Source organism: Lampetra planeri, chromosome 30 (assembly GCF_965212315.1).
Source record: "Lampetra planeri chromosome 30, kcLamPlan1.2.h2, whole genome shotgun sequence".
Lineage (NCBI taxonomy): Eukaryota > Metazoa > Chordata > Hyperoartia > Petromyzontiformes > Petromyzontidae > Lampetra > Lampetra planeri.
The window spans coordinates 10184467-10207206 of record NC_136136.1 but is presented as its reverse complement, the minus strand read 5'-3'; the positions used below and the strand labels follow the sequence as shown (position 1 = coordinate 10207206).

The following is a 22740-nucleotide window of genomic DNA, read 5'->3' as shown; positions in this document are numbered from 1 at the left end:
TCCCAACGCGACGCCACTCACCTTGCCATCATGTATAGTGGGCGGTTGGGGCGTGCGTTCATCCTGCATATATGTGTTTATACAGTGTTGTTCTGCATCGGTGGCCTGGAGTTTTTTTTTTATACGCGTGACCACAGGAGGGGGAGAGGCGCTTTCTTCTCATTTTTTTTTCTTGATTTGTCACACACTCATTCTGATGGTTAACAAATAATTTATTGTACAATTGTATTTTTTTTTGACAGCCGGGTCGGCTGGAGGCTACGTAGAGGGGGGTAATGTAGTGAGATAAGAAGGGAGGGGCTGCTGGGGGCTCTGGGACCCAGGGCGGGCCAGGCGCTTGGGCCCCTTGGCGCCAGGCGCTGGGTTCCCAGGCGGGTAAGACGCTTAAGCCTCTTGGCGCCAGGCGTTGGGTTCCCGGGTGGCCCAGGCGCTTAAGCCGCTTGGTGCCACCAACGGGGGGGGGCTGTGTGTGCTCTGTGGGATATCTGGGGGCGCACACGGCCCCACCCCTCGTTGGGGACTAGGCATAAAAGGGGAGCTCCCTGGACGATCAGGGCCAGTTGTAGCTCAAGACCCAAGACCCAAGACCAGCCATCTCAGGACCCTGGGATGTTTTGAGAGCCAGTGGTGGGACTCTGGAACTCCCGACTCTACGACCTTGTGAGGGCGAGTTCCAGAGCGTAGCCAGAGTAGAGTATCTAGGCTAGATTTGAAGCTTTCGTGACTGCAAGGATTCATATTCTTAGGTTTTTTCGGTAAAGTCACGTAGGTAAAACATTGAAATTAATAAAAGTAAAATAAAATAAAAATCACGACGTTTCGAAGGCAACACAAGCTTCCGTCTTCAAGTGGACCCGTCACAGCCACGACAGCTGTATCAAGTAAATGAGAGATTGCAGGAGCTACCACTCCGTTTATAAAGCGATGGGTATTACCTTGTTATCTCGGCATCTCTTGAGGAAGGCCAGCGTCTCGAGAAGCTGTGACTTCTTGTCTCGTTGTCTGTTAAAAACTATAACAGATAGGTGGAATTCCTCCCCGTAGAGGGCATTAATTCTAGATTTGAAGCTTTCGTGACTGCAAGGATTCATATTCTTTGGTTTTTTCGGTAAAGTCACGTAGGTAAAACATTAAAATTAATAAAAGTAAAATAAAATAAAAATCACGACGCTTCGGAGGCAACACAAGCTTCCGTCTTCAGGTGGAACCGTCACAGCTACGACAGCTGTATCAAGTAAATGAGAGATTGCAGGAGCTACCACTCCGTTTATAAAGCGATGGGTATTACCTTGTTATCTCGGCATCTCTTGAGGAAGGCCAGCGTCTCGAGAAGCTGTGACTTCTTGTCTCGTCGTCTGTTAAAAACTCTAACAGATAGGTGGAATTCCTCTTCGTAGAGGGCATTAATTCTAGATTTGAAGCTTTCGTGACTGCAAGGATTAATATTCTTAGGTCATATTCTTAGGTACCGAAAAAACCTAAGAATATGAATCCTTGCAGTCACGAAAGCTTCAAATCTAGAATTAATGCCCTCTACGGGGAGGAATTCCACCTATCTGTTAGAGTTTTTAACAGACAACGAGACAAGAAGTCACAGCTTCTCGAGACGCTGGCCTTCCTCAAGAGATGCGAAGATAACAAGGTAATACCCATCACTTTATAAACGGAGTGGTAGCTCCTGCAATCTCTCATTTACTTGATACAGCTGTCGTGGCTGTGACGGGTCCACCTGAAGACGGAAGCTTGTGTTGCCTCCGAAACGTCGTGATTTTTATTTTATTTTACTTTTATTAATTTTAATGTTTTACCTACGTGACTTTACCGAAAAAACCTAAGAATAAGTATCTAGGCTGTGTACCTAGGCTGTGTACCTAGGCGGTAACTGTTGGAGAGTTGGACTGTTGGAGAGTTGGAGTGTTGGAGTGTTGGATTGTAATAAAGAAGTTACCTCTACAAGTGTCTCCGGGACCCGTTACAGAGGCACCGGAGGAGAGCCGTGGCCGCATTTCCACTACAAACGGCACGCGCGCGCTTGCACACGCAAGCACCTCCAAACGCGCACACCTGTTCCATTATTAAGGTCATTTCTGCATAATAATCTAAATCAAAAAGTATATTAATACATCTTCTTAGGTTCTTTCGGTAAAGTCACGTAGAAAGTAAAATATTTTATTTTACTTTCTACGTGACTTTACCGAAAGAACCTAAGAAGATGATTCCTTGCAGTCACGAAAGCTTCAAATCTAGAATATATTAATACAATACAAAAAATATACCCCCCCCCCTTCCCCGTTCCACTCAACGAACCCGATGCTGGCTCCCACGACGCCCTCTGTTTTGGCCATCGCCCCGCTCGCTCGAGCCACGATGTCCCTCCGCGCTTTCACACGTGGCGCCGGCTGCTGCTGCTGCTTACCGCTTCCCCCCCCCCCTCCCGTCGCTGCTCCTCACCAAATCCAGCGACACTCGCTTCCATCGCAAGATACGGCTTTTCCCGCTCGTCTGTACAGATCATCATTCAAAGTGGAATTTATTCACAACCGCCGGCCTCTAAATTGCGTCGGCTCGAAGGTCAGATCGCTTGAGCCGGCACAGCTCAAATACCGGGGTTCCGGTTTTTTTTTTGAAGATTTGCTGGTTTATCCAGGATGTTTCTGTTGCGCATCGTCGCTTTAAGATGTTCTCTGTTCATATTTTGTTTGTTGCGGTTGCATCATTATCAGAGTTGCTTCTTTTTGTTTGCTTTTTTGACTACTTGTGTTGTGGTTATTGCAAACATGATGCCTTGAATAAAGGTGTCAGTTTTGTACCAGTTTAAAAGGGTTAAAACCTACTACTATATTTTGCCACTGGTAAAAGAGATCTCATAGTGTAAATGCTTACCCCGAGCTCTCAATACTCTGATATTGCACAGTGTTTGAGTTGTACGCCTTCTGGTGTCATCTGGTCCAACACCAATGGGGACTAGGCTCTAAAGAAAGCCGTCTCGGGTGTGGACCAATCAACTTCAAGGACAGTGCATATTATTATCATTATCAGAGTAGCTTCTTTTTGTTTGCTTTTATGACTACTTGTGTTGTGGTTATTGCAAACATGATGCCTTGAATAAAGGTGTCAGTTTTGTACCAGTTTAAAAGGGTAAAAACCTACTACTATATTTTGCCACTGGTAAAAGAGATCTCATAGTGTAAATTAATACAGTTTGAGAGATTAGTGCTGTCCCGTTGCTTGATTGAGATGGTAGTTATATTTATTTAGAATACTTGTTTTTGTTCCATGCGCATGGCATCGTGCATAGCAAATTATTCAAATGTCGATAGCAGGAGCTCCAATAATCCGCGGTCATATGTTGGGTGTGGGGGTCCATATGGCGGATCCGGAGAGGTTTGTCTTCGATTGCACGAAATAATCCGCAAAGAAAATGCAGATTTCTTGATCCCTTCTCGGAGTGGCTTTGTTCCTCGCGTAATCCGCGGCACACCGCGTCACCCATTACAGGAGAGGCCTCTCCAACACAGTGCACCATGGATTACGTTGCAGATTTCTGGATCGATGGACAGTGTCGCGGATCACGAGAGGAGTCACAAACCGCCAATAATCCGTGAATTACCGGAGTTGGAATCGCTGCTGCTGTGCCTCAGAACTTCGGAAGTTCGCAGCGGTGCGAAGTGTGCTTTGTAGTTTGGCAAGGGTCTCCGCAGTCGCATTGCAAGCTTCCTTTCGTTTTCCACATCTGAAGAGCAATATTGAAGACAGTTCATCAAGGCTGGAAATGGGAAGAGATTACTGGGGGAACTCATAAAGCCCCCCGCCAGACCTTTTAGACAATTGTGTGTATGTTTCCTCCCATGTATGGTGAACTTCTTTCGCATCGTATGTAGCCAACCGTGATAATCGGAGGTTCAAGGGAAGGACAATGAACGAAACATGAACAGCGGGTCGAAAGAAATGAGTTTTCAATATAGATGATTTAAAGGTGCGTAACTCCAGTGGATTCCTAATATCGGAAAGAAGAGCGTCCCAAACGGCCGCAGAAGCGCATCTGAAAGCGCGCGATGCGGTGACCGTTTTTGTTCGATGGCTCGCCCAAAGCCGCTGCGAGTATGACCGAATTTCACGTGATGATGGTTTGCCCTTGCGGATTCTACACCCAGCAGTTCTATATATTACCCACCGCTACACTTGTGCCTATCTGTGGGACATTTTTTCCAGTATCAAAATTATGAAAAATAAGAATAGGGTTTACCCTTTCTGGCAATAAAACAAGACGTGTTAAGATGTTAAAACACCAAGGAATTAAGTTTGCATGAACCACACGTACTTGTGGTGAACATGCAAATAAACATGATCTGTTAATATGATGCATTGTCCTTGAAACTGATTGGTCTACACCAGAGACAGCAGCCTTCTTTATGACCTTGTATCACGAGTGTTAGACCAGAGAACGCCAAACCACGAACAGTACAAAGATAATGAAAGCATCATAACACTTACAGCTCGAGTCGAGTAGTGATATCTTGATGCCTTGCAAAAGGTATCTATTTTGGTGTTTGAACATCTTAACACCTCTTGTTTTGTTGCCAGAGAAAGGGTAAATAAAACCTATTCTTATTTTTCATCACACTTGTTCCTGGTTCCTTCCAGAACAACGCCATCGGGTTCAATATTTCCACTCCCACGATGGCGTTCGGGTCCTTCTGCCCCCATTTCCACCCCTGTAAGTTATTAACAAACGTAACAGCAAGCTCTGGGGCTGCTCCCAGCTAATTTTATTTTGACGAACAACTCGTTTAAATGAACATATAAAAAATTATATATATATATATGTGTGTATATTCTCAACTATGTGAAGGCAATCATCATGTAAAATGTGAACCTCCCGACCCAAAATACACAAAGCCCCCCCCCCCCGACCCTTCAAAACATGGCACGGTCCAATACAAATGTCTCATTAATGGTTCGCACCTGCACGCGCGGGGAACACGCAGGTGCGACGTCTTACACACTGGACGTGGAATGTACCATCGTCTTATAGGGTGTGTGGTTCGTTTTACCCAGGGAGGGTGAAACGCGACAACCCTTTGGGGTCTGATCTTTTCACATTGGAGATTTTTTTTCTCCCTCGCACTCTTAGGTATCAAACAATGACACAAAGTATTAGCTATTTAAATCCATATATTATACTAGCCTTTTGCCCGTCCAAGGACGGTTGTTTTGCAATCAATCTTAAACTTGTAAGCGAAAAGCAGACCGCGGCGTGATATTCATTGCATTAATGCGTGTTTGGTGACATACGAAGTCACTACTGTGTCGAGACTGTACGAGCGTCGGGACATATGACGTCACTACTGTGTTGGCTCGGTATGGGTGCTGTAGGCGGATGCCACGGAGGTCATGTCAGGCCGTGACACTCTGCGTGAACCCAACAGGACACGTGACCGGACAAAGGGGGGCTAGGGGCCCCAGGGGGGAGCTTGGGGGTCACATGGTTGGGGGCCCGGACCTTCCCGAAGGATCGAGAAGGGGGGCGGAGTCAGCTACGCCACGGCAGTTATAAGCGGGGCGTGAACAGAGAGCTGGGCTATTCAACCCCGGTGTAACAGGCCGTAGTATACCCCCAGGCCGTAGTATACCCGGGGTTAAAACGGCCTAGGCTAGATTATACCCGGGTATATTATGGCCTAGGCCAAATTATACCCCTCTAGGCCAAATCATACCCCCATGATAGTAATATTGTTGAGCGATATACACATGAATTACTAAATTTTTCCAACATTTTATATGAAACTGTAAACATGTAATAAAGGACTCCTTCACACGATGTCGCTCTCCGTTGGTCCTTTATTTATGTTCTTCTCCTCCGCACCCTGCTGGCTTCCTCCTCGGACAAGCGTCGTCTCTCACGCGCCCCGCGCACTCCGCAGCCACCCCGCTGCTCCGTGTGCCCCCGCACACTCTGCAGCCACTCTGCTGCCCGTGCACTCCGCACGCTCCGCTAGCCACTCCGCTAGCCCCGTGCACTCCGCACGCTCCGCTAGCCACTCCGCTAGCCCCGTGCACTCCGCACGGCTCCGCTAGCCACTCTGCTAGCCCCGTGCACCCCGCACGGCTCCGCTAGCCACTCTGCTAGCCCCGTGCACTCCGCACGGTTCCGCTAGCCACTCCGCTAGCTCTGTGTGCCCCGCACACTCCGCTCTCGCTCCGCACACCGCTAGCTGGCGGTGTGCCAAGCCCTATCAGCCACGTGGCTGATGGCGCGGCGGCCACCCAACGTGGTCTCGCCTCTTCACTCCATCGACTGGCCCCATTCTCTTCCGGGCTCCCTACTATAACCTCTCTCCCACGTGACCCTGACTCCTCCCTCTCGGATCGTCACATCCGGCCTTCCCATTTACGCTCGCATTACACTACCCCCCCCCCCCACCCCTGATGAAAGATCCAGCCGTCCTCGGCTGAAACAGGACAAAATAATGCGAGCGACAACATAACCATCAGGAATCACCCCAGACACAACAGAGATTATAACAACAACACAAGTAACGAAAGGGGAGGGATCAGGATCCGGTACAGAACACCGGCCCGTCCTCCGCGCAACAAGCAACAAGAATTAAGAATGGAACAATGCACAACAACGGCAACTGACACCCAAGAATGGCCGACGCGCATAAACCAGGAATGCGGTATCTTAGAGCGTGTCCGTGTTGCTGGTCCATCCGCCTGGCTCAAGTCCAACTTCAGAGAGCAACTGGTAGAGCAGGAGTGACGAACAGACGCTCCACTCCCCCTTCAAGTCCACATCCGGTTAGCACAACCGGCAACACCCAGTGTGGCAGGTGCCGAAGATCTGTGACGAGAAGGAGAAGCCAACCCCTGAGGCACAACACAACAAAACGCACATCCGCATGTCGTACACGACAGCCACCCGGCCCCAGGGTAGTGGAGATGATCGAAATCCGGCCCGCGTAAAGAAAACCCCAATAAATACCCAAAATAGACGCGATGGATGCCCCAGTATTTACATTTTAACAAAAATATTATTTACACGTGACAAAAAAAAAATGTTTTCCTGCTCTTGCCCACCAGCAGTCCTCCCTTGAGGACCAGCACAGACATCTCACGTACACAGCATGTACCTACTATCACTCTCAACAAAGCCCCCAGCCGCACACCCTCGCGTGGAGAGAGCCACGCTCCCCAGCGGTAACATTTAACTCACCCTCACCCTCACCGTGGTCGTCCAACCACAGCAACGTCCACTGGCCATACACTCGGCCAGTGCAATTTCGGGGACGAGACAATGGCACATCGCAACAACTCAGCCACGCTCCATCCCATACTATCCCATCACCAATGGACACACCCCAGCATCTTATAGTCTGACGCTTTACAGACAATGGAAGGTTCATCCCTTGGCAAGGCCAGACCCCATCGACCCCCCCCCCCCCCCCCCCCCCCACGGGGCAATATTCCCTTATACATTCAATAACGTCCTAACCCAGAGCGGAACAAGTCCGCGGCCCTTCCCGCTGGAGGACCCGCAAGGGGAATCCCCGCCCTATGCTAGCCAAGTCACCCCGTTCGCTGCCACGTAACGGAACCTCTACTCCTGAATCCCGTAAGCCCCCGGCACACCAGGTTCAGTCTGCCACCGCACAACTGAACCACGACTCCCCGAGCCATATGAGCACACGGCCCATTAGTTTGAGACAAACCACGGAGTGTCTCGCCTCCGGGCTGTCAGGTCAGCCATCGGCCATAGGCCGATGTGACCACAACTCGAGCATCACCCACCCAACAATGGCAGGCGTATACTGGTGAAATATTTGCCCCAGAATAAAACCCAGCAAGCATCTCTGTCCCAAAATGCTGGTGCAATGACACGCCCCTCTTTAGTCAGCCACGTGCCACTACGCTCCTGTTACCCCGATGGGCGCCAACACGCCAGCATTGCGCACAACACGCAATGCACGCACACAAGTTAGAGCGCAACACGAGAGTCAAGGGATGATATCCATAACCACATCCCCGCGGCTCGACGTGTATACTCAAAATGGTGGCGGCCCGCGCGAAGTGCCCCACCGAAGTTTTTCCTGCGCACTCAAAATGGCGGCCCCCTGCGCCACGCGCATCCCCGCGATTTTCCGCGCACGCTCAAAATGGCGGCCCCCTGCGCCATGCGCATCCCCGCAATTTCCCGCGCGCGCTCAAAATGGCGGCCCCCTGCGCCATGCGCATCCCCGCGATTTTTCGCGCGCGCTCAAAAATGGCGGCCCAACGTGCGACCATGTCGCCAGTTTTCCCCGTGCTTGCACCCCAGCTGCCCTTTGCTGGGGGTCACAACACACATCCCACGTCACGTTATAACAACCCCCAACGATAGGACGCACAGCCGCAGCTCGCTGCACACAGCAGTCATATCGGGGGAATTTTTACCCATGGTTGACGAAGACACAATGCTCACACACACCAACTCGCAATGCAACCCCTGTCCGCATGCAATCAACAGAAAGAGCGACGCCACTTGGCGGCAATTTACGACCCCATCTTTCAACACTCGCAATTTGCTTTGAACACACACGCAATCTAGTGTGCATGATCACCCATACAACCAACATTTTTGGGTCCCCCCCGAATTTAACAATTTCCGAACAGGTACGCACTACTAATAACAATCCCGAACCCAATGGTAAAACAATGCACCGCACTCTGTATCCGTATACATTCAGTCTATACAGTACATGCAGGCAGCATATCGCGATTACAAGCGTAAATAATGCACAATCGCAAGCAGAGCTGCAGGCAGACACACCATTTACTCTGTCGCACCTTGCAGCAACAAAAAAAAATTCAATTAACCACGTCGCACACGGCACCTTGCAGAAACAACAAAAAAATGTTTTATCAATTAACCACGTCGCACACGGCAACCCACGGGATGGTACAGCGCGGGATACACGACGCAATCGAATTAATAATTAACTTCGCCCTCAAGATAACATCTCCATGCCGCAACGCACACACACTATTTGACACCGAGCAAACAAGCAAATAGCGCGTCCATCCAAAACACACACACACAGCCCGAACCGCGCTCCGCATGCTCGAGACATGACAACAATCGCCCCCCGGCACACGCTAGATGGGTGAGGTGTGTGTTAAGGCCGGGTGCATATCGTAACGACTCGCCCGGGGCTGCTGCGAGCAGAGGACGGCAGGGTGGTGACTTGAGACGCCTCGCAAACTCGGACGGTGAGCGCGGCGTCCTCCCGCGCCTGCTCCGGTGTCTCGCACACGAGCCAGGACGGGAGTGCTCCCGTCCCGGCAGCAGCAGCGTCGGCGTCCTCTCCTTGCGGCTCCTCCCCGCAAAACAGCAGCTCAGCAGCAGGCTGCACACCACGCGGCGCCTCCAGATGGCAATGCACGGCCGCCTCTCCGTCGCGATATTACACTGTAATATTACACTATGTATTATTCTAAGTTATAGGGTGTTGTATAGTAATATCATTTAATGTTGGGTTTGTCTATGGCAGCATATAGTACGGGGTAGACCCGTGTGATGTAAGGAAAAAAGTTTAGCTGGAAGCATATTATATTTTTTGCGACATAGAATTGTAATGTATTACTTACTGTTAATAGCTCAGCTTATTGGAGAGTATATTTAGTATACTGATGATACTATGTAGTTCATACTTTAGTTTTTTACGTGGTTGTTTAGTTACTGCAGCTACATACTATTAACATTCCTTCCCTTTATTAATACTACCCCTATCCCCTCCCTTTGATGCTGCTAATCCTGCATAATGCACGGGCATAATATGACTTTGAAAACCCCCCGCCCACCTCCTACGCATTTCACAAGTAGTACTAATCACATACCTGCATTTCCCATAAATATGCTAAAATTCCTATTGATATGCAAATTAATTTGTCAAGGCGCCCTTCCCCCCTTCCAACCCAGCTTAAATAGACGCTCCAAGCATGGTGGTGTTTCATTCAGACGCTGTCTCCCTGACAGACCTGGTCTTCACCTGAGGACGGCTGCATGCGTTGTGGCCGAAACGTCGTGAGAATTATTTTATGTTGTATTTGTATTATTTTATTGTTTCCATTCTACGTGACTTTACCGAAAGAACCAAGAAGATGAAGACCTATTTCATTTTAAGGTTATAATCCCTTGTTCATCATGACGTCCTTTTTGCTTTGATGTCTCAACAGCGTCACGGAGATCGCGTGACGTGACGTGAGGGTTCTGCCTTTGTAGTGAGGGTTATAAGTTGACGCTGAGGAGGAGGGAGGAGGCGCCTCGGCCCCCCATGTGGAGTGACGTCACCCGCTAATTAATATTAATGGTGGGGTGTCCATTTGGAGGACGTCACCAGTCAATGAATATTAATGAGGGGGGCTGTTCGATGTGGAGGAACGTCACCTGCTCATGAATATTAATGAGGGGGGGGGAGGTCCGAGGGGAGGGTCCATGTGGAGGACCTAACATATTCTTTGGGTCTTTCGGTAAAGTCACGTAGATAGGTTGAAAGAAAATAACAAAAAACTACGACGTTTCGATCACAACACAAGCGATCGTCAACAGGAGGAAAAAAGAGTAAAGCTGCAGAGGCAGACTGTTTTAAAGGTTTATAATGGGTGTAGCCCAAGGGTTATAAACAAAGTGGGCATGGCTAGTGATGTTAATGTGAGAGATAAGCATGTTAATGTGAGATTAGCGGACAACGTCCAAGACGGTGCGGAGGTGGCTATGTTAATGTGAGAGATTAGCATGTTAATGTAAGATCGGAGGACGACGTCCAGGACATAACCTGTTCATGATAATTAATGAGGGGGGCTGGTCGACATGGAGTGACGTCACGAGTATTGCACACAGACATTATTGGCACATTATAGTAGGTAATAATAATTGGCGGGGGGGGTGTCTTTTTGGAGGACGTAACCTGCTTTGATTATTAATGAGGGGGGCTGTTAGATGTAGAGTGACGTCACTTTCGCATGATTATTAGTGAGGGGGGGGGGAGTACTCCATATTGAGTGACGTCACCCGCTAATAATTATTAATGAGGTGTGGGGGGGTGCCCATTTGGAGGACGTCACCTGCTCATGAATATTAATGAGGGGAGGGGTGCAGCATGTGGAGTGCGCCACCTTCTTGTGCGTTGGTGTAAATTTCCACGCGGGCATAAATATTAATGAAGGGGGACCTCTTTTGCAGTGACGTCATGCACAGATGTAGCGCTGTGCTGCGTAGATGTAGTTTTTACTGTCACTTTCTGTAAAGAAACGTCATATTTGAAGCGGCTTTAATCAATTATTTTATTCAGCTCGACCTGCGTTAGTGTAAAAATCCACCCATGCATGAATATTAATGAGGGGGCCTCATGTGGAGTGACGTCACGCGGGGGGTGGGCCTCATGTGGAGTGACGTCACGCGGGGGGGTGGGCCTCATGTAGAGTGACGTCACGCACGGGACGGACAGACATTTCTGGAACATTTCTGGGTGATTAACACATTCCTGCGGAGGGAGCTGGTAGGAACGTTGGGTTGCTCGGTCAATGGCCAGGGTCAACGGCGGCGTGGTGTATTCCGCAAATATACCCGACTGTGAGGGTGGGCACAAGCCGGCGTGAGTAAGTAAAACGTTGAGTTTTATAACGGCACCACGGGGTGACCAGCCCCTCCCCACCCAGCCCCACCCCTCCCACCCCCCACCCAGCCCCACCCTCCCCACCCAGCCCCTCCCCACCCTCCCCACCCAGCCCCTCCCTGCACGACGGACGGACACAATAATCCCCTGTGGGCTGGTGTAACCAGGAGGTTCCTACCAGTATAATAGGTAATGCAACTTCGTCAACCGTCTTCTATCATAAACCAAAGTCGATGGTCACAGCATTAATTATGTTAATTCGTATCGGCCAGCACGAAAACAACTTTGAACATTCGAAGGATAATTGAAAAGAGCGGTTCTTCATGCTTGTGTAGTAGGTTCAATGAGACGTAGACGGAGCACACTTATTTATTATAACTTTACACTCAGCACAGGCCAATGTATACAACACTTGAAGGGGTAACGGCCCCTTCACCCGTCTAACAGGGAGACCCCACTAACTCTAGCCCGGCTAGTCTACTCCCAGGTCCTCCACTCGAGAGCTAGGGGAGGCTAGCTGATCCAGCTCTGGCCAAGCTAGGATCACGGCACCCTTAGCCACCAGACCGGCTCTTACAAGAGCATCGGCTCTGGGCTCTCGGGGCCACGCCACTAGCTTGCCCTGGTCGGTCCTTAGAAGGACAGCGATCCAGGGGAGTCCCAGGACCTATCTAGCCGGTCTTCACTCTTCACTGGTTAAGCTGAATACTGAACCCCGAGCCCACCGGCTCACCGCCTTATAGCAATTCCCCCCCCGAGGGTTGGGGCCGTGGGGGATCACAGCGCCGTTACAGCCCCCCAGGGCTAACCGATGCGGACGTGGATGTAAGCATCCTTCCGCGTGCGGGCATAACCACCCCTTGTGTGTTTGTTCGCCCTCCCGTAACACCCCTACACTTGTGATAAAGCTCAGCCATGGCCCTGTTATAGATAGTCCTTAATGTTTTTGAACATCCCAGAAGTCCTGAGTGAGTTTCCCGCTCAAGTGAACATTGAGACAGTGCTCATCTCCTATTTACATCTCTAAGGCAGTGGTGAAAAGTTCACATTCCTATGACGAGGGGGCGGGACGAGTCTGTACATAGGACAACCAATGTTGACTTCTGCACAAAGTGCTACTCAATTTATCGACCTCCCTCTGAGGGATGATGAGCTGAGTCAACCACCAGCCAGGATTTTAACTCGCGACCTTTCCAATCGCAATCCGTTCGCTCTTACTGCGGAACCAATTGGCCAGTCAGATAAAGGGGGGGATGAAGTCATGTGTACGCTGCAAAGGGCGTATGTGGGGAAAATACTGGTGCATGGGTCACTCGAATTCCATTACTTTAATCCCCTATCCAGGAATGACGCTGCCAATGATCCCATTGGGAAAGATTAAAAATATATATCTGTGGGAAAGTCGACATTTGTCCCGATTAAGGGACCCCTCCCCACCAGCCATAGGAACTTAGAATATCCACCGCTGGCTCACAAGTGGCCAAAAGAGGTGATCACCCCATGCTCATGTGAGCACTGAGACACGTTGGCTTCGACTCCGATGCGTGTTTATGGTGCCCTACCTCTGCAGGAAATAAATAAGCAATGAGTCAAAGTTTATACAATGTATTTTTAAATACAGCTATTGCCGAGCGGTCTCAAGCCTGCAATGCTTCAGCCTTCTTAGTAATGTATCAAAGTCACCCAATACGCTGATTTATCCACAGAAGATTGCGTGTACCCCACTCCCACATCTGGACTGCTTACTGTCGCAACACGAACACGATAGGAGCTTTGAAATTTTTTGATATTAAAAATGGGCTGAAGCCACCCATAAGACAATTGGCCAGTGAACTGACTTGTAATATTAACTGTACATAATGGCCACAATAATCCTGATGGAAGTCGCTAATAGCTTCACATCTGTGTTGTGGTTAAAGTGGAGAGACCCCAATGTAAAGGTCCACGTTATAAGCATCGTATATGACCATTAACATATGTTCAATCCCTTTTTAAAATAGAAAATTAACGGGGTTGATCAGAGCAAACTTCTTCTGTACCGACTCAGTGGCTATACCTTAGGTAGGTCATGAGAGCAAGGGGATTCACGTGTGAATAAGAGGAAAGTATTCATCTGAATAGCAAGCAAAAGTGCAGCTTCTCGTGTTTGCTACATGTGGGTTCTCATGTTTACCGAACATCTGTGAAAACTACCGGACATCTATGAAAGAGAGCTTTATAGCTCATCGGATTCCTCCAGTATAAATGCATGTTCTGATTCTGATTAACGTGGGATACCAACGAGGGGAAAATCGGAGGCAGCACAACAAGTAGGGGCTTGTCCTCCTCTCTGTACGTGGGTTTTTTTCCCAGGAACTCTGGTTTCTAAATATGGACAACCAGGAAAGTGGCGAAAACGTCTCCAGCGAGAACCTCCTGTTGGTGAGGCCTGACCATATTTCAATATTTTCGTCTAAACTAAACAATGTTTTATTTGACCAGGTAAGGCCCCACTGAAGCTATATTGCTTTTTTCAGAAGCGACATGGCTATCACAAATGATAAGTCAACGAAGTGGCTCATTGCGCGACAATTTTTAATAGCAGCCAAATACTCTGAACCTGTGATGTTGATTTGAAATGTGTCCAGACGTTGGTGCATTGCAATCAGAATCAGAATATACTGGAGGAATCCGATGAGCTATGAAGCTCTTTTTCAAAGATGTCCAATACACAGATGAGCCATGGCTAATATTAGTGGGGAGTGACATCTGCATTGGTCCGGGGCAATTTTTGTATCGACCCACACTGACCACGCTGGAATGGCAAAACTACCCCCATGACGAGGTGTGGATCGGCCCTCTTCCACCAGTGAATTAATGACTAAATAATGCATGGAGGGCAAAACCGGAGGACCCAGAGAAAAAATCCACGTGACCACGGGGAGAAAGACACGCAAACTGCAAATATACAGGTGTCAGGGGTCGGGATCGAACCCACGAACTCCTTTATATCAGGCGAGGTAGTTAGCATCTCGCTACCACGGATCCCCTCAATGTCTTTTTATCTATAAAGTACTTATTGCATACGCGGAAATACAATATTAGTTAGTTTGGGTCCAAACTAACCGTTATATTATTTTATTATGTTTTATTTTTATTATTTTATTACTTCCCTTCTACGTGACTTTACCGAAAGAACCAAGAAGACGTGCTGGGGTCCTTAATTAAACAATCCAATGGGTTGGGTTGTGCACCATTCTGGTCAAATCTCTCAAAAATAAATTCGATGCAGGCCACTTGGACTGAGGTCACAAATACCAAGTGATGATGAAAGAAGAGACACCTCCCAACGCCAAGCCCAGTGCAATGAATGTCATCATGATCACGCCAGCTGTCTCCGCTTGGTGGACATTGACGTTTCTACACACGTACGCACAATACACACAACAAACCCCTTTGTTAGTCTGAGTATACTGTCAGGGTAATTGTTAACAGAGCCCTTAATATGGCTGGAACAGCACACAAGTGGGTGGTGGTAGGGTCATTCCATTGCACGCAGCAGCTACTATTTGTCCACTCGGCACAAGTAGTTGTTCCCCAAACTCTGAATGTCAAGTACAGTTCGTTATCCTATAACGCCGCGTGTTGTTTGCACAACGCGAATTGGATGCACATTTTTTTTTTATAACGCGGATGCGAATTGGATGTAACGCGATCGAGTGAACGGAGCTACGCATTTTTTTCCATAACACGACGTTCTTCAGGAACGCAACGATTACCGCGTTATAGGAGAACAAACTAAACTGAGAATGGCTCGTTTCAGGCACAAATGCTAAATGTTGCATGTGCACAAACAGCATTTGAAGGCAGAATTCCTTGGTTTGTGGTGCAGTGAAGCATTAACCATTAAACCAACAACAGTAGCCGCCGCCATTCGCCACTAAGTGGCGGTGACGTCACGGCGACACCGCCGTGACGTCACCGCCATGTCGGGCCAAGTGCACTCCAAGGCCTCGCGAAGTATCGAAGGCTCATCGACAAGTCAAAGGACAGGCCTGTTTATCGTAAGCCGCAAATATGTAAACATGTTTCTTCATGTCGAACTCAAAGAGCCCAGTTTATGTAGTTCGTTTTGGCAGCATTACGTATAACTGTTATTTGTAGAAAGTCACTCCTCCCAAGATTTCACAATGAAAGTACGGCCAACGCCCCCCTCACAATCGCGCCTATTCTCCCAATTCCCGTGACACAACTGAAGAATGGCCCAGTTAATATTATTTAAAGCTGGAGAACCCGTTGCTTTGCATTTGGTGTTAACTCCCTCACCTAGCATATGTGATGCCGCCGTCACGAAGCCGCTCGGCGGGTGCCCCATCTACGACCTCGCCACCACCAAGCGACGGGGCTGACCCCGCTTCCCCCTCACCGCCCCCCACACACATTTTCCCACATAGAGCTCCGAGGGGAGGTCTCCTGGCCGGCAGGTTTTTACCCGAAAGCCCTCATAGGGATAATCTTCACGGTTTCCTGCGGCCAGGGAATTGGGCGACCTCCCCCGATGCTGGTTCGCACTGCGGCGCTGTGACCCGGGTTGAGATTGCATGGTCATGGCGGGGGCTGTCCAGCCACCACGGTTGAAACGCACCCCCCACACACACGTATCGACAAGGCCGGCAGGGGTCCACAGCCACGAATGAAGGGGAAGCCAAGTAGGGGGGGGGGCGGCTGATTAGCGTGGCAGGTGTGCGCGGGGACCGCCGCCGTGCAGCAGCCGCGGCGAGCCTTTGTTACGGAAACCGCGACTGATTGGCATAACAAAGGCGCCGCAATCGGCGGGGGACCCATTGTTAGAGAAACCAGGAATGCGGCTGAACGGGCGTGGCGACCTGATTGGCCGAGAAGGCGCTCGGGTCGGCGTTCTTTGATGTAGGTTGAGGATAAAAGGAGGGCGCAGAGAGGTAAAATGCTCTCTTGCTCCAGAAGTCAGCGCCCGGGACGGTTCCCAGTTCGGCCACTCGAACGTTCGTGCGACGCGTCGAAGTGTGCCGCGAGGACTAGACCACCGGAGCGCCGTACGCATCTAACCGTGAGTAAGAGGGAAAAGGAGTATTGGGATTGGGGCTAGAAAAAACCAAACCGCTTAGAGCCTATCAAATTAGATATATCGGGTACAGACCCTTGGGCGATAGTGTAGGCCTGCCTTGTCGATCCTTACTGACTTAACAGTGAATCATAGTCGGCCGGTAATAAATCATTAATAACTAATCGCAACCTCTGCGTGGTTTCGACGAGAGTGTGAACGCGCACGGTGCTGTGTGTACGTACGCTCACAGTGTGTGAGTGCTGCGCGGGGCTGTGTGAGGGGAGGTGTCGCGTTTGATTGAAGGAGAGGCAACGCAGTAATAACTAATCGTAGCCTCGTGTGGTTTCGACGAGAGTGTGATCGCGCGCGGTGCTGTGTGTACGTACGCTCACAGCGTGTGTAGTCAGTGCTCCACGGGTGTGCTCTCGTAACGTGGGTGGTCGGTGTTGAGACGCATGCTGCGTGAGGGCTCACACCCACTGCAAACACCTGTTCCACGGCCCCTTTAGATGAGCGTTATCACCCGCTCACGGCGGCCGCGCGTGTGCAAGCAACGCCACAGCCCTGCGACCTCCGACCCCCAGCTGCCATGCGATTTCTAGAGCGTGCACGGAGTTGAACAGTAGCGTGCGGGTAGTTATTACCAATGTTTGAGGGAAGGCACGAGGAGGGTGTTTGAATGAACAAGGTGGCTAAGGGACCAGCCGAGAGTTATGTCTCACAGAGAGGAATCGGGGGGCAGTAGCCCCAACACATACAGGTCATGGGCTCTGTCCCGACCCTGACGATGCCTGTCGATTTGAAGATTGCACGTGGATTTTTCTCCGAGTACTCCGATTTTCCCCACCACATTTAGAATCACGCGTTTAGAGTATTTGGCTGCTGTAAAATTTCTACATAAGCCACTTGATTGGGTCACCATTCGTGATAGCCAGGTCGCTTATGAAAAAGAGATATAGAGCTTAGTGGGCCTTACCTGGTAAAATAAAATAAAAGTGTATAGTTTAAGAGACAGCTGTCATTTTCATACTCATCTCACAATCCTCTTACCCGGAACACTAAAAGTAATCAGATTTTTTTTTACGTAATAGAATGCCAATGTATGTGAGTTTTTGTAAAGTTTTTTCTAAGATTTAAAACACTGATCAAAGAATTACATTCATAGGAGCACAAATGGAACAGTTTAAGCAATTTTTTATGAACCGTGGTCAGCCTTCGGAGTGGGCAGGTAGAAACTTGGTTGGACAGCGCATTCGTGGGATCCGTGTTGGATACCGTAGTCGTGTTGGAGGTTGTCGTATGCACGACAGACAGACAGATAATCCCTGGTGGGCAGTGTGGAAGCTGTTGTTCCTACCTGTATTATTGCTGTTATTAAATGTCTTCTAAACTTCTTCCACCGTTTTAAACCAAGTACATTTTTATTCGTAACATGGAAAATCCCCAATAAACGTTTTAACACGCTTTCTATTAACTCACTCTCTCTGTTGTTGTTGTCATTGTATCCTCAAATCTTGTAACTCTATTTTAACCCACTTCCCAATGTGATATGGACTGCAAACTTGGTATACTTATGTCATACTGATTACAATACTATATTCTATCATAAAAAAAACAATCTTTTTTATATGTTCTGTTTCGGCTTGGGTCTAATTGTCCACGCTCAACTGCCGTTGGCTGTAAATCACCACGGTCCCTTACGTTATGGCAAGCTTCGGGGCCACTTCCTGGAATCGTGGAGTTCTTACATTACTAGTAGGGTACATTTCATTAAAGCGTGTTTTTAAAACGTTTTTTTTTATATTACTTCTTTTTTGGTAAGATCGCGTAAATATAAATGTTCAGTTAAACCCGACACAGCCAATTAGGAAGGTTTGTCACGTAAACAAAACTTGCCGATAAGTTACTAGTTCAGCACTAGGCCTCGGCAAGGTAAGGTAATTTACCATTTTTACCGGGTAAAAGGGTAAAGGTAAAGGGTAAAGATGTCGACATGCCAAGGGCTAAGGCAAAGGGTAGGGTAAAGGTAGCTCCGAAGAATTACCCAGTAGGGTAAAGGTAGCGCGAAGTATTACCCGGTAAATACAGTACCTTGTTTACCGCTAAAAACTCCGTGGCGCAGTACGTGGCCTCCATTTAATAAGTAATATTTTTTTAAAAACTTTTTTTAAACACGCATTTATTAAATGTACGAGTAATGGCAGAAGTCCACGACTCCAGGAAGTGACCCCGAAGCTTTCCACAACGTAAGGGACCGTGGCCAATTACAGCCAACGTCAGTTGAGCGTGGACAATTAGACCCAAGCCGAAACAGAACATATAAAAAAGATGTTTTTTTTTATGATAGAATATAGTATTGAAATGAATATGACATAAGTATACCAAGTTTGCAGTCGATACCACATTGGGAAGTGGGTTAAAATTGAGTTACAAGATTTGAGGATACGACAACGACGATAACGACGACAATGACCACAACAACAATGACAACAACGACAACAACAAGCGTGTAAAATTGGAATCATCGAGAGTATTCTATATCAATAAAGCTCTCTACCTAGCATTTACCGTTATAAACCTTTTCATGTGAAGTTCCCTAGTAATTACCCTGTAATCGGGTAATTTGTATGGGGTAAAGAAAAGGTAGACTCGTTGCTTTTTACCTTTTACCTTACCTGCTAAAGGGTAAAAGGTAGGGTAGAGTGATTGTATTGTGGTAAGGTAAAAGGTAAGGTAAAGGTAGGCTTGTTTTTTTTACATTTTTAAACTTTTACCTTACCTTGCCAAGGCCTATTCAGCACACCGGTGCGTTGGAGGGGAATCTCAATCGAGTAATTTGCAGGAAACTTCTTAGCACTGGGATGCTTGGCCAATATCTGTTATATGGTGTGGTGGGTTTTTGTTTCAGCTCTCTGTAATGTTTCACCAGCGATGGGGAAAACATTTCTGCAAACATGCCGTATGTTCCGCCATCGTGCGGAATGGCGTAAATCACACTCTGGGGGCGCGTGGGGATCTATACCCCACAACTTCACTGCAAAGAAAAAGATCCTCCGTTTAGCCGGTGCAGACTGATGCGGCAAACTTTATTAGCAATTAGTGATTGAAGGCAGCACGGGTCACACTCGGCGGCGGTATGATCACCACCCGCTGCCTTTGTCTCGCCAGTGGTGATGTTAAGATGCGTTCGAGCTTACTCACCTTCATAGAGGGTGAAACCGTTGATATGCACATTTGCATATTTGTGTGTATGTGCACAGAATTATCTGAACCGGTCCTGGGCCTCCCCTCGGTCGGCTCAGCATCAAATGAGTACCTGGTCCAGTTTGTAAACATCACCACCAGGGAGACAAAGGTCACTGGACGTGGTGCTGGCCACTCACCCTCGTGTGCCGTGCCGGTCTTCATAGGTGCTCACTAACAGCACTTGCCCCAACAGTCTGTTAAAGCTATACGAGGAATATTTGTCTTTGTGTGTACATGTGTAGAGAAGGGATGTACACAGTGAGCAAAGTTGAGAGGGTGCATTTGGGAACAAACAGGTGTGAGCGTTGGGCCACGGAGTAGGCGCCGCAGAGGCGGGAGCTGGAGGCGATAATTAGGGGTTAGCGAGTGGGAGAGGCGTGAGGACTCGGAATGAGGAGAGATATATAAGGAGGAGTGTGCGTGAGTAGAGAGAGGTGTTGTTTGGGGACCAAGAGAAGAGACGTGTCGCCACTGCCGCCCGGTCCGTCAACAGGACCTCGCCCATCACCTCGTCGCCGGGCGGGTGTTGGCTGATCCCCCCGCCCGGGACAGACGGGTAAGTGGGTGCGAGGCAGCGTAGGTGAGAGCAGGGAGCATTGGCAAGATGGAGAAGAGTAGGTGCGGGGCCGAGTAGATAAGAGCAGGTAGGAGGAGGAAGCGGCATGTGTGATCACAGTGAGAGGCAATCATAGGTGTGCCTACAACTGGTGCGAGAGTAGGATTAATAAAGTGTAAGCAGGTGATCTGTTACTCCGTGTCAGTGTGAGTAATTTGATACACTACACATGTGTGCGAGATGAATCGGTGAGCTCCTCCAGCAGGCAAGATTGCATTGGGCTAGGCCCAGCCACCACATGCCCGAACACTTTCTGTTTGGCCAGATGGAGGGGGCTAAACGGGCACGGCATGGGCTACAGAAGAGATGAACTGATGCGGTACAGGAGGATGTAAAGCCGAGTGGACTTGCCGACGACTGGTACCAGCGGTGTCAAGATCAGCCTTTGTGGAGGAGGCTCGTGAAGGACGCTACTGGGCAGTTGGAGGCAGTCGCCCTCCAACAACAATGGAGGGCAGAGGAGCGATGCTCACAAACATTCGCCTCAGAGTGCCAGGTGGCTAAAATGCAGCAAGTTGGCACAGTAGCGGGCACAATTGGTGCATCTGCCAGTCATCTCAGTCAACCCATGCGACCTGGGTCTGTCCCCTGACCTCCTGCCAGCGAGCCTTCGATGCTTCACATGGCCTCAAAATGTGCCTCACCAGGCACAAGTCCTGTGGTGATGTCACTGCCACTAAGTGGTGAACGGCGGCTGCTGTTGTTGTTATGAGTCACAGCTGTGTATATATTGTATGAGCTGGAACTATTGTTACGGTGCATGGACAACAGCGGCACAAGCCTGCTTGCCCTTCCCCCTAGTGAACAGTAGCTGCCCCAGTCTCGGTGTCAAGAACCAAACTCCACATGATACATAATAACGGTTTTTGGGTTAGATCGTTAAATATAAATGTGTCGTTTAAACCGCCACCACCCGACAGTAAATGTTTTGGGTTTACTCTCCAACACACCGGTGTGCTGTACCATTAACGAATTGGCATGTTTTTTTTTAAAGTGACAAACCTTACTAATTGGCTGTGTTGGGTGGTAGCGGATTTAACGAAACATTTATATTTACGCGATTATAAACCAAAAACCTCTTAATGGAAAATATTGGTCGCGAAAGCCTACGACTACATGTTAAACTCTACATTAATCAGGCCCAATTTTGTTATCACATCCAATAGCACAATTACCAGTGCAAGTGTGCAGGAGTCGTATTGCAGTGCAGTACACTAAACATTTTTTTTATATTACCAGGTAAGGCCCACGATGCTATATTTAGCTCTTTTTCAGAAGCGACCAGGCCACATATGATAGCTCAACGAAGTGGCTTATCATCACTTGGAAATATATAGCAGCCAAATACGCCAAACGCACATTTCTAAATAAGGAGGGGGAAACCGGAGGAACCAGAGAAAAAATCCACGCGACCATGGGGAGAGAGAGAAACACGCAAACTCCAAATATACAGCAGGCGTCAGGGTCGGGATCAAACCCACGACCTCCTGCGTACCAGGCGAGGGAGTTAACATCTCACCGGCACGGCGTTCACTTACTTGGGCCCATAGCTCATGGACAGCGTGGCAAGGTAACCATTGCTTGTGCCCATCAGCAGCATGATGATCACAAAGGCGGCGTCGTGTCTGAAGGGGGTTATGCCCAGGGGCCTGGAGGCGATGTTACAGAGGAGGAACAACGGAACGAACACCAGGCGCAGCACCACCAGCACCGGGAGCCACCAGCTGTCCGCCTTGGGCTGGGCACACATGCACAAGAAACACAACACAGACAAAGATCCCCCCGTATAGCCTTAGCAGACTTGCGGAAAGTGCTGTTAGCGAGTGGCACCTATCAAGGCCGACACGGTACACGAGAGGTGGGTGGCCAACACTACGCTCGACCGCCTTTGTCTCCCCAGTGGCGATGTTTACACACCACACTAGGTACTCATTTGAGGCTGAGTCAACCTAGGGGATACCCAGGACCAGTTTCGACAATCATTACTGGTGTTGTTGCCGCAAACGGGAATCAAACTCGAGTTGCCAGGCTTGTGTGATGCCGCCGCCGCCGCGAAGCCGCTCGGCGGGCGCCCCATCTACGACCTCGCCACCACCAAGCGACGGGGCCGACCCCGCTTCCCCCCCCACATAAACACACCCTCACGCATTTCCCCCCCCCCC

The 22740-nt window shown here is 49.0% G+C and overlaps 1 protein-coding gene across 2 annotated transcripts in view; it reads right to left on the bottom strand.

Moving 5' to 3' along the window:
* The window catches only part of LOC144728960 (equilibrative nucleoside transporter 1-like), a 146212-nt gene that overhangs the window by 54772 nt on the left and 68700 nt on the right, over positions 1-22740 (bottom strand). Inside the window, exons 12-13 of one of the 2 annotated variants that reach the window (XM_078608748.1) lie at positions 22117-22316; positions 12009-15053 (exon numbers count right to left, since the gene is read on the bottom strand). The exons of the other annotated variant lie outside the window; for it this stretch is intronic. Coding sequence (XP_078464874.1) covers positions 14942-15053; positions 22117-22316 — 312 coding nt within the window. The 3' untranslated portion in view covers positions 12009-14941. Of the gene's footprint in view, positions 1-12008; positions 15054-22116; positions 22317-22740 lie in introns of those variants that run through there. 2 annotated transcript variants of the gene reach the window in all.